This window comes from Sorex fumeus, unplaced genomic scaffold (assembly GCF_029834395.1).
Source record: "Sorex fumeus unplaced genomic scaffold, SorFum_2.1 ptg000024l, whole genome shotgun sequence".
Lineage (NCBI taxonomy): Eukaryota > Metazoa > Chordata > Mammalia > Eulipotyphla > Soricidae > Sorex > Sorex fumeus.
This window is the reverse complement of record NW_026606081.1, coordinates 11214807-11228139: the sequence shown is the minus strand read 5'-3', so window position 1 is coordinate 11228139 and position 13333 is coordinate 11214807. Positions and strand designations below refer to the sequence as shown.

Here is a 13333-nt window from a genome sequence, read left to right as displayed (position 1 = left end):
CTGACTAATATATGGTTAGGAATTTGTATTTTTTATTTTTAAAATATTTTTATTTTAATTTTTGTGGGGGGGGGGCGCACACTTGGTGGTTCTCAAGGTGGTTCTCCTCCCCCTAGCTCTGTCATTGCAGGGATTATATGTGGTGCCAGCAACTAATCTGTATCTGTTGTATGTAAGAAAGCACTCTACTTGCTGCACTCTCTCTCCAGCCCCTGGGTTTTTTTATTTTTAAAAATAAACGGTTTTTGGTATGACTTTTGTTTTATTTTGATTCATTTTGTTCATACCCAGTAGTTGGTGCTCAGGGAATACTACTGGCTTTGCATTCAGGAATCACTTCTGGCAGGATTCATGTGACCAACCAAATGGGGTGTCAGGATTAAATCCTGGATCAATCAAATGCCATACCTCTCTAGCACTTGCAAGCTAAAAAAATAAACCATTATTGATGATGCAAGGAAGTCTGATGGTGTTGGACTGTTGTATACATGAAGACCTATTATTACTATTCATAGGTAAATCTCAAGTAAAAAATTTAAAATGTACACAAACCATATTAGGGACCAGGAGATAGTAATGTGGTTAGCACACATGTTAACATGCGCCTGACCTGAGTTCAATTCCCAGCACCGTTCTTTCCACTGAGTACTGTTGGGTGTAGCTCTGAACACTCCCTGTGTAGCAGTGTCTGAGGAATACTGGTTCTGTGCTCTGGACCACTCTGGATCCCTGGCAGGGATTCTGTTACCTTATGTGGTGTCAGGGATCAAACCAGAGTTGGTGTCCAACATCAAACCCAGCATTAACCACGCCTAAGACAAACACCATACCCTATGTGCTATCTCTCTAGCTAGAAAGATATCACTTTTTTAAAAAAGTCCCATTTTATGCTAGTGGATTGGGAACAATAATTTTGAGAATTGAGTTTGTTTAGATGTAGTCATAGATTTAGGCATCCCTCTCTTGCTCTTACCATTCCATCAGTCAAAAGGACTCAAGAAAATTGGGTAAATCAGGTGTAAATATATCAAAGCGTTCTTGAAAGCAAAACTCAGAAAGGATTCCTGGTATTGGCATTGCTTTCAGTTGAATACAAAACACCTAATCTCCATTTAGTTGAATACAGTTTCTATAACTTGAGTCTGTCTTTTTGATTCATTGCAATAAACTTTTAAGGCAGCTGCATATATTAGATTCAGATGAAAATAAAGTATATAATTGTTGAGGATTCCTGCAGAATTAAAGATGTAAGTTAAGCCTTTTGTTAAAATTCTGAGTTGTCAGGTTTTGTGATAAATATATTCCATTATCAAACAGATATTTTGAATATCATAATTGCTGGGCACACTATCATAAATAAGATTTACTTTACTTGAATTTGTTAATTTGTTGCTTTATATTCATTATTTAACACTATAAATGTTTCCCTAATGAATTAGCATATCTTGAGGCAGAGGCCTATTTCTGCTCACATTTAGTCTTCCAAACAATGAATTGATTCATAAATTATTCACTTTAATTTTCGTAGTGTTTATCAAATGCATATTATAGTCATTTTATTTATAGAATGTATATAACAGATAAGAGCATTTGTGAAATGAAGAATGTGTAACGTTTTCTTCACTATCTTGTAGCAAGTCTTGTTGGCATACAACATATAAGCATATGTGACTGTTACTCAGTGTTTTTTTCTTTTTTGAAAAAAATTCAAATGACTCAAACTTAATTCTGTCTTTTAAGGTTATTTACATTTTTGTTTAATTTGACCCAGGTTATTTTTTAGTCATACCCAATGGAAGGTGCTTAGGAGGTGGTATCACCCACTTAGCAAAATTCTGACTGAGACCTGCATATCTGTATTCAGATGTATGTATAAATATGGATTAATCTGAATTTTTCTGAAGATATACTTTAGAATAACTGCTTTGTATAGGATTTATTTATACATTGATCTATCATTACTGTATGTCTATTAAAGTCATTGATTGGGACTATGATTCATTCAGAATTGTTTTGTCACATTTAAAAAATATACTGTGCCTCTTTTAAAAATTCTTTTAAGGTGATTAAACCTAAAAAATTACATTCTTCATGGAAAGGTTTTAAATATATACAAACCATAGATGAGTTAAGAATCATTTTTTAGCTTTATGTAACCTTTTTAAAGGTCTTTTTACGTAGAAAGTTAGTGTTTGAAATAGTTTTTTTTCTTGTTTCTATAATAACAAATTGAGAAGATTTAATATAAAAGATTTAGCAAAACCGTGCCCTGGAGTTACTGCTTAAATCTTTCTGAATGCTTTAATACAACTTGACTGCCCTCTTCAGGCAGCACATGAATATATTATAACAATTAAAAGCATTCCCTAAATATACCAGCATAGTTCAAACATTTTCCTAAATACTAGTAAAACAGTTTTTTTTTTAAAGTTACTAATGTTGGAAATATATTGAACTGTTTGGGGGAACTTACAGTTTTCAGCTTTTTGCTCAGATGGCAATGAGGTCTAAAATATTTTATAATTAGCACTATTAATGATTTACTTTGCTCAGTAGCTCAAGGTGGCATAAACATATGTTAAGAATTCAGCGAATGTGTTATTTGCCATTAGTCATAATTCTTCTGTCCTCTACAGAGCTCAAGATGTTAGAAGTTTGTGGGGTGGGTTCCTAGAGCAGAGCACGAGCAGATGGAGATACGTTTAGATAACAGGGTTTATATTATTGGTCAACATTTGATCTAATGAATCTGTTTTATTCTGAATGGGTAATCTCAGTATTGAAAAGTATATCTCAGTTTTGGCATTATTTATAATGACAAACAGATACGTCCATTAATCCTACTATTACCAACTTATTTCAAGAGTAGAAAGACTCCATTTAATCTTGTTCGTATTAAATGTTTTCAAAATATTGAAGTTGTACTGGAAAATAGTTTTCTAGTTATCTTTAAATTACCTATTACAGCTAAATAGGTTCCTAAATATACGTTTCTTGACTTGAAAATTTTGCTAGTGGTTTTGGCGCTGTAGATTCTAAAAAATATAGAAATAGGTCATATTTTCATTTATATGCTATTTTTATTTGCTCATATTTTCAAAATTAGACTATTGTGATTACATTCTAAATGGCTTCCATGCATTTATGTTATCTTTCTCTAATATGTTACTCATGCTATTGATAAATTCAACTTTTTAAATTAGTAGTTTGCAAAATTTACTTTTTTCAAAAATAGTTGTGTTTGTTGTTTACAGAAAAGTCAGGGTCCTTTCATCCTTCTACTGTTTCCAAGTCTCCCAGTTTTCTAACACAAAGCCATGTGCTATTATTTGAAGACATAACACCCATTTTGGCTGAGTCGTTTCCCTTTATACTGCTTCTGTGCCTTGCTGATTTTCTATTCTTTTTATTATAATTTAATTCTTCCTAACATAACTCCATCCTCTTCTGACTATTTATACCTTTACTGTCTAACTTGTCCTGTCTCCTATGATCTCATCTTATCTATATATGGTATAGTATTTATTGTCTTTCTTTGATCAATATGAGCATATTACTTATGAATTACTGTAGGTCTTTTCCTTTAACAGCCCTCCTAGAGGTGGTGACTCTTAGGTAAGTTTCTTATTGCAGTAGGTATTAAGATGCTGAATTAACATCAAGATCTATAATCTATATTTGTTATGAAATTGGCAAATATTAGTATGATACCGGGTGATAACTTAGTCATTACTATGCATCAAGTCATTTACAGTATTCCTTTGACAAATAGCATATATTATTGGTAGTACCTAGATTTAAAATGTTTCTCTTCTAAGAGAATCAGGAGAATTTTTTAAAAAACAAAGCGTTAAGAGAGATATTAATGTGTGGCATGTATTGAAGTGAATTTTTAGTCAGATAGCCCATACTTCAAAATCTTTAATTTAGTCATAATTTTGTTTAGGATGTGTGGCTGTGTGTGTGTGGAGAGAGAATCTATACACACATAATTATGTGCTTATAGACTACATATATTTATAGATTAAGTAGGCATGTGTGTTATTCATCTTTACCATTATTAACCCTTAATTTCTATTTATTTCCATTCAGCAGTTAACTGTATAGATATACTATGCCTAAATACAACAGAAATAACTAAAAGAACACTGCACAATAGTTGAGGATCTTCATTTCTGATATTTCATTGGGATCATTATAGAGCAGGTTTTGAGCATTCTATGTTTTAAGTATGCTCAGAAATAGATTACGGTTAGGAGTTGTAGCCAAACTACGGAAGATCCGACTGACTTCTATACTGCATTTGGTAACCAGTGAAAAACAGTTTAGGACTTTGAAACAGGATAGATTATGTGTTAAGATTTTAAAAGTTAAAATGAAAAAGTAGAGTGATACATTACAGAATTCAAAGGCAAAAGTAATCATGTGTATCGTTTTTGACTCTCAAATTTTCTTACCACATTTTCTTGACTTATTTTCTTTAGGGTTAATAACTGAAATACTGTGTTTTGGTGCATCCTCTTTTAACATGTAAACACTACTCATGCTTTGTCTGACACAGTTTTTAATATTTTTGGAAAGAATAGGAGAAATGTGCATTTATACTCTACTAAGCATAGATTAGATTAAAACATTATAAAGAAAAGAATCTAATAATGTTTTGTAAGATAATTAGCATAAATTTCATTATTAAAATATAATTTTTCTTGCATATTCTGGTAACAAAACATGTCACTTCTTAGTATGTCATCATCACAAAAGTTTATTTTCTCACTTGCAATTACCCTAAGTTTTGCTTTAAATGCTAAAATATTCTTTTGTGCACAAAACCATTTGTTTTCTCAATTGAATCCTCTCTCATTTATGACTTTTAAGAAAGTATTAGTTTCTTAAAATTTCTTTGTATGTTAAGATGTTCATACCTTGTGGTATATCAGTACCAATTCATTACATAAAGTTATTGTACATTTTTCATCCTGGGAAACTTATAAATGTATTCTAACAAATTTTTGCCACTATGTGAAAATAACAATGTATAATTTGGTATATTATTTTGAAAGATCAAGATCATTGTGGGTGATTTTAATGCCAAGATAGGACTGAGAAGATCAGCTGAAAACTTCACATCGGGACCCATGGCCTAGAATGGAACGAACAGGGTGAGAGACTGTCTGAGTTCATGTCGACCAAGACCATCCATGGTAACTCACAGTTCCAGAAGGCAGAATCTAAACTTTGGACATGGTTGGTGGAAGCAGACAGGGCAGGGTAAGGTGGGGCTCCTGATTTTAATCCCTTCCTCACCTGTGGTTGGTGGGAGCAAGCAGAGAATCTCTGTCCCTGGGTCCGTTGAGCCTGGAGTCCACGGTCTCAGAGAGTTCCGCTAAATAGGATTGGCAGAATACTAGATGAAGGACAACCATGCGAGCACGCTGGGTTCCGCAAAGGATTCAGCACCATCGACCATATCCACATGATAACCAAGCTCATTGAGGTTTCTCGGGAGTTCAAGATGCCGCTCTGTCTAACGTTCATTGATTTAAAGAAGGCCTTTGATTTTGTTGAGATGGAAGCAGTCATTGAAGCCTTAGCCAATCAGGGCATTCAAGCTCAGTACATCAAGATCCTCCATGAGCTATATTATGGATTCACTACCAGGATCTCACCATTCTACAAAGAAGTAATCATTGATGTCAAGAGAGGGTTTTGGCAGGGTGATACCATTTCACCGAAACACTTCAGTGCCACCCTTGAGAACATCATGCGACAACTGGAATGGGAAGGAATGGGAGTGAAGATAGATGGCCGGCAACTACACCACCTCCGCTTTGCTGATGACATTATATTAATAACACCAAACATTAGCCAAGACACACAAATGCTGGCCGACTTCGACCATGAGTGTGGAAAGGTCGGACTACAGCTGAATCTTACGAAGACAATGTTTATGAGAAACAGCCTCGTTCCTGATGCCCCATTTGCTCTCAACGGAACGACCATCTCTGAATGCAACAGCTATGTGTACCTAGGTCAAGAAGTCAACATGACAAATGACCTGGCACTTGAGCTGCGCAGGAGGAAGAGAGCGGCTTGGGACGCCTTCAAGAGCATAACTTCCGGCTCCGGGCACATCTCTTTGATTCCACTGTTCTTCCTGCATTAACATATGTCTCAGAGACCCGGGCCCTGTGCAAACAGGATGAGAACGCTATTTGGGTCTCCCAAAGAGGAATTGAAAGAGCCATGCTTGGAATATAACGTATCACTCAAATGAGAGAAAGAATCTTGAGTTCCAACCTCCGTCAATGATCAAGAATCAGGGACGCTGTCTCATTTGCCAAGGTGTCAAAAATCAAATGGGCTGGTCACGTAATGATATTTAGAGACAACCGCTGGACTAGAGTCATTACCGACTGGATTCCAGGGCATGTCAAAAGACCGTGTGGCCTTCCACCTACCACATGGTCAGACTTCTTCATCAAGATCATGAACGATCTTTTTTTAAATTTTTAATTATTATATTTTTTATTAGTGAAACACCATGAGGTACAGTTATAGACTTATAAATTTTTGTGCTTGGGTTTCAGTTATACAATGATCATGTACCCATCCCTCCACCAGTGCCCATTCTCCACCACCACGGGTCCCAGCATCCTCCCTGACCCCCCATCCCCCCTGTCCTACGCTGCCTCTGTGGCAGGGCATTCCCCCTTGTTCTCTCTCTCTTCTTTTGGGTACTGTGTTTTGCAAGAGAGGCATTGAGTGGCAATCATGTTTGATCTATAGACTACTTTTAGCTTGCTTCTCCCCCCCCTGGGAGTGTCCTCACAACACCCTTTATTTGGTGCTCTCTTCTCTGACATCCTTTTCACCTAGCACGTGTGGCTGGCCTTCAAGTCATGGAGCAAAATTCCTGGTACTAATCTCAGCCATTCCTGGGTGTTAGTCTCCCTTTTTGTTGCTTTATGTTCTCCAGATGAATGCAGTCTTTCTGTGTCTAACCCGCTCTTTCTGACTCATTTCGCTTAACATGATACTTTCCATGTAGTACGACTTGTATGTAAATTTCATAACTTCATCTTTTCTAACAGTTACATAGTACTCCATTGTGTAACTGTACCAAAGTTTCTTTAACCAGTCATCTGTTCTTGGACACTCAGGTTTTTTCCAGATTCTGGCTATTGTAAAGAGTGCTGCTATGAACAAACAATTGCAGATGTCACTTCGACTATACCTTTTTGCCTCTCTGGGATATATTCCCAGGAGTGCTATAGCTGGGTCAAATGGGAGATCGAATTCTAATTTTTTGAGAATCGTCCATACTGTTTTCCAAAAGGGTTGGACCAGCCTGCATTCCCACCAGCAGTGAAGGAGGGTCCCTTTCTCCCCACATCCGCGCCAGCATTGGTTGCTTTTGTTCTTGTGGATGTGGGCCAGTCTCTGTGGTGTGAAATGATATCTCATTGTTGTTTTGATCTGCATCTCTGATGATTAGTGATGTAGAGCATTTTCTCATGTGCCTTTTTGCCATTCGGATTTCTTCTTTGTGAAAGTTTCTGTTCATTTCCTCGCCCCATTTTTTGATGGGGTTGGGTGATTTCTTCCTGTGGAATGAACGATCGGTTTGAGGCTCTTCGTGTTCCTAGAGTGAATAGACGCCATTGGGCTACACTAGCATGGTACAGGTACAAATGGAGATGTTACTGGCGCCCGCTTGAGCAAATCGCCGATTAACGGGAAGTCAAGTGATCAAGTGATTTTGAAAGTACAGGAAAAATGTAACCATTAACTTACCTAAAAAAATGTTGCATGTTTTTTGGTCTTCAAAGTTAGCTATCAAATCATACATAATAAAAATGTTCTACTTTGAGATAATGGCAAAAACATGTATAGTATGGTCCATAAAGCTATAACAACAAAAATAAAATCTTAGTTCTCATTTGATATATCTCTACTTTTACTTTTAGTAAAAAAAAAAAGAGGCAGTAAGACACTTTCAGCTTAGCAAGAGAAAGTGTAAACTGTGTAATCTTGTGCATATAGTCCTTTACTGGACAGAAAGCTTTTCATTCGTTTAACCAGTACTTATGTTGTTTTGCTTTTTACTCTTTTGTGCTTCCTATTCCTTCTACCTGAAATACCATTTCTTCCAGTAATGGAATTATCTCATCCTTGGGTTTTGAATATTAGTTCTACTTCCTCTGAAAACCTTTCATGAATGTATCATCTAAATAATCATTTTTCCACTGATTTTTGAAATAATTTTTCTATGCTTTTCTTACTGTATACTTAGCAATTTTTTTTTGTGAAAACCATATTAAAAGTTTCTCCCTAAAATAACTGCATGAGAATGAAGATAGCTCCCTTGGGATGTAACTTAGTTGTAGAGCACTTGCCTTGCATATAAGACCCTGGGCTTGATTCCCAGTGTTGCCCACCTTTCTACAGAAAATCATTTTTATGTGAATTGGACTGCATTTAATTCTTTTTTTTTAATGACCAAAGCTTGTAGCCATTGATCTATACTAATTTTCTGCTTCTAATATTCTTCTAATATCTCTGCCTTATAATATTCTTCTACTGATCATTGTAACTTTTAGCTTTTATAGTATGTTGTAAAAAAAAGTGAGATTTTTTAATGAAAGATTTCCTAGAATTTTTACTTTATTCTGAGTGATTTTCAGTCTTGTGAATTTGTTCATATTTAATTCTCATATACATACTTTGCCCAGCAATATTATGTACTGCTTATATTTTGGGGGGTAAGGAGTTCTAACATGAATAATTACAACTCCTCACTCTTACAGTCACCTATTTGCAGATTTGTGGACATTGACAATTATTCTTATGTTTGTTTTCCTGTGGTTTTCATGTTTTGAAATGTTCTTATATCAGAATGTCATATTGCATATGTGATGTTTACATTTATACTATGATAAATGTTTTAACTCAGTTATCGTGTGTTTTTTCTATTCTTTCATTAATTACGTAGTAAATAGTATTCTTCTATTTCCATCAAAAATTTATCTTGATGAAGCTTTCCAGTAACTTCTTTTTTTTCTACCAAATCAAATTAGCTTTTTTCTGTGCCATCTTGGTTGATAACTTTCTCTACTGCACCAGTAGTTACATTGGTTCTGTCAATTATTTAAAATTTTTAAAGCTATTAAAGGGCTGGAGTGATAGCACAGCGGTAGGGTGTTTGCCTTGCACGCAGCCAACATGGCCGACCCGAGTTCGATTCCTCTGCCCCTCTCGGAGAGCCCGGCAAGCTACCAAGAGTATCTCGCCCACACAGCAGAGCCTGGCAAGCTCCCCGTGACGTATTCGATATGCCAGACACAGTAACAACAAGTCTCACAAAAGCTATTAAGCACCTTACAAATAGCATTGAATGCAAACTAGTGGGTTATGGTTATAGTTTTTTTTTATTATTGCTCTTTTTTATGACCCCTGTCCCACTCAACGTATCTAGTTCAAAATAATTTACCTTTCTAATTTCTAAATAATCAAAATTATAATTCATTTTTAATTTGACTTTTGTTTACACCTTGGCTTTTGTATTCACTTTGTTTAAGTTGGTTTTCCTAATGTGGGATCAGATGTTTTACTTACTCTGGTCTTTATTTCTCGCAACACATTATAGTTCTCCTTATTGCTTAAAGAGCTATTAAATGTGTTCTAATTTTCACATTATAGCTTCATAGGTAAACCGCAGTCATCTTCAGCACACTCTGCCATACCTTATGTATTGGTATCTTTTTCACTTGCTCATAGCATTTGTATCAGTAGTCTCAGGTCTTGTAACTATGTCACTCATACCATTGTTCTAGCATCAATTCCATTCTAATACAGTTCCATGTTTCTGGCATTATCAGCTGGTATCATTTCCATGCTGATATAATTTCACCGGTTCTGTTTCTGACATTATCAGTACATGTTTGTTTTGCATTTCTATTATGTGACTTGCTAGAGATGAGAAAATGCCCTTGAAGCTGAAATGGGATCATTCTGTTATCTTCTAGCATCTATTGTTAATAATTACCAGTTTGTTTGCCTTGTTACATGTTTTTCTCTGAAAATTTTCAGCATCTTCTTTTTATCTATGTTTTGAAATTATGTTGCCTACTCATTTCCTTTGTATTTTGCATTCATCTCCTTTATTTTATCTCCTTTCCTTCACTTTCCTCTTCCAAAGATACATTTGTGTCTTTACTTTTTGCATTTTGTCTACTAATATTTGTGTTAATCAGTCACACTTTAAATTTATAAGTCCTCTCTTTATAATGTTTTTCCCAAGCAGCTCTCAGAGACTGGAGGGCCACACCCTGTAATTTTGGGAAATTTGGTCTCCTGCTAGGCAAACTCCTAGCCTCTGCTTGCTCTCTCCAAGCCCTCTTTTGCTTTGATGTGTTTTTAAAATTATCTTGCTCTCTTTGGTGTGTGAGACTACTGTTTGAAGAACCCAACTGCCAGGAACTCAAACATCTCTATGACATCATTGTTCCTGTTGAATGTGCAGTGGCAAGATTAAATTGAGAGGTCATGTTTCATTCCCTTGACTAAAGCAAAAACGTGTAATCACTAGCTGTCTCCAGCTATTTTTCCCTCAAACTTAGTGTTCCTGTCTTGTGGCATTGTGTTTGTAGACATCCTCAAAAATTTACTTGTATCACTCTGAGGCAGGAGGGAACCCAGGAAAACAAACATGAACTCATGAATTACTTTGTTTCTGCCACCAAATATGAAAATAACTGTTGTTTTTATATTTGGTGGCAGAAGCAGAGTAATTCATGAGTTCATGAATTACTTTTTCAGATTGTAAAGGTAAAGGCCCTCCCGTTGATCGTCGATTTGCTCGAGCGGGCCCAGTAACGTCTCCATTGGAGACTTTGTTGTTACTGTGTCTGGCATATCGAATACTCTCGGTAGCTTGCCGGGCTCTCCGAGAGGGGCGGAGGAATCGAACTCGGGTCGGCCATGTTGGCCGCTTGTAAGGCGTACGCCCTAGCCGCTGTGCTATGGAAACTAAAAATTTTACAGCCTAATTTGGACTGTTTCCTGTTTTAATCTCTTATTTTCTCCATGATTTTCTGTACCACAGCCTCCTTTAATATCTAAATATCTAACATTCTAAACTTAATGAAATTCCTAAATTTTCTAGATAATTCTTTAAATCTCTGATTGCTGTTCACTGTACTCTAAATCTTTTAATTTATGTGGTATCAAACCTTTTTTTAATTGCTTCCATTTTGTCAAAAGAAGTCATTTTTTTGTTTATTTTGTGAAGAAGCATTTATTTTCTTTAATTAGTTATATTTTACCTTCACCCTTTTATATATGTCTTTGTTATGAAAATCCAACAAAATCCAATTGAGTGAATTCAAAATAGTAACAATGTTTTTGAGAAGACTTGTTTATGCATTTGGTTGGGCTAGTCAGAAATTTTTGCTTACTTTTAGATTTGAATGCAAATGCAGTTTTAGATAAATGGGTTATGTAAAAAATGAAGTCTAATATACTTGTAATTTAAAAACATTTGTTTATGATTTCTCTGTCAAACTATACTGCAGAAATTCTTTTAAAAATTGCCTTTTACTGAAATCCTCAGGGGAGTTAAATTGTATCTTTCAGAGATGCCACAAAATAATTGTATAACCCAGAATGAATTGTTAAGCTTTTTACTTAAAAGCCAAGCTCTTTTGGCCTATGCAGTTTTACTTTGCCATAGCATAATTGAGGGCTGTATATATAATCTAATCAGTATTGTAGTGATACTGTATGTTCAGTAGTTTAAAAAATGAATTTCTACATGTTAGCACATTTTTGATTTTTAAATTATCTTGAAAAGTGTAAATTTAATTGCAGTCCCTATATGAAACCTGGCCACTGTAGTCCCCAAATTACCTTTTTTTATTAGGTAGCTTGATCAGTGCTTGAATATTGATAGGTTTTTATGTGCTCCTTTTTCCCTATCAGACAAGCTAATGAAGAATATCAGATACTGGCTAACTCCTGGCGCTATTCATCTGCTTTCTGTAACAAACTTTTCTTCAGCATGGTAGACTATGATGAGGGGTCAGATGTTTTCCAACAGGTAAGAATTATAATTTGCTTTGCTATTTAAATAGAGTTGCTGATTTTGTTGATATACTTATTACTCAGATAAAACTACAATTTACAGTAAGTTATAATAAATTGTGTGAAGTGATTTTTATGTTATCTTTATCACTGTACCACTGTCATCCTGTTGTTCATCGATTTCCTTGAGCAGGCACCAGTAATGTCTCCTTCGTCCTAGCCTTGAGATTTTAGAAAGTGCCACATTTGAGACTCTTTCAGGGTCAGGAGAATGAGACCCATCATTGTTACTGGTTTTTGGCTTATTGAATATACCATGGGGAGTTTGCCAGACTCTGCCATGCGGGCAGGATACTTTTGGTAGCCTGCCTGGTTCTCCAGAGTAAGAACTAGATTTGTGGCCGCACGCTTCCGGGAGCTTGGTATTATAGTCTCTGGGTTTTGGCCGTTGATGGGATTACATGGTGCTGGGGGCAGTTGGTGGGTGTAACACCTACATACTGGAAGATGAGGGATCTTGGTGGAGGAGACCCAGTCCCTATCTGAACAGGCTTGGGGATCTAAGACCCGGGTCCCACACACCTGAGTTACTCTGCCGGTTCCTTCATGCATGAGGCTCATCCGAGCGAATGGAGAGTGGTCTTAAGCATGGCTGTGGCTGGAACCAGAGGTCTTCAGCTGCTGGGGCTCAGGGTGGGGAGGGAAACTCAACCCACCCTCCTCTAAGGGCCCCCAGTGAGGACAGCCAGGCATGGAGGCAAGAGACTCTATTATCTTTATTAATAGAGTAAATAAATTTTTAAGCATTCACTGTCAGTTTACTTTTATCAACCTTGTTTTAGCATTCAATTTTATGTAGTTTGTATTTGACACAAACTTAAATAAATTTCAATGTGAATTTTATTCTAAGTTGTACTTTATTTTTGATTTTTGTCACATGGGATGCGATAATTGTTTCATATGTGAAGTATTGTGTATATATATTTATATATTCTATATAACTAAGAGAATAGATACAAAATTTCTCAGTTTCTCATGTTGAAGCAATACACTTCCAATAGGATTGGAGCTGGAGCTGCTGAAGAGAGCACAGTGGATAGGGCAGTTGCCTGGCACACACTCAATTCATTTTTTATCCCAGGCACCCCATAAGGTCCCCCAAGCCCAATAGGAGTAATTCCTGAACAGTGACCAAAAAGGGCTTTCCCTTTTGCCCCCTCTTTCTTTAGTGTGTTGTAATTTTCAGTAGAGG

The 13333-nt window shown here is 36.0% G+C and overlaps 1 protein-coding gene across 3 annotated transcripts in view; it reads left to right on the top strand.

The window, feature by feature from the left end:
• Window positions 1-13333, top strand: part of TUSC3 (tumor suppressor candidate 3) — a 208712-nt gene that overhangs the window by 78074 nt on the left and 117305 nt on the right. For all 3 annotated transcript variants that reach the window (XM_056113967.1, XM_056113965.1, XM_056113966.1), the window contains exon 3: window positions 11980-12097. In XM_056113967.1, the coding sequence (XP_055969942.1) occupies window positions 11980-12097 (118 nt within the window). The remainder of the gene's footprint in view (window positions 1-11979; window positions 12098-13333) is intronic.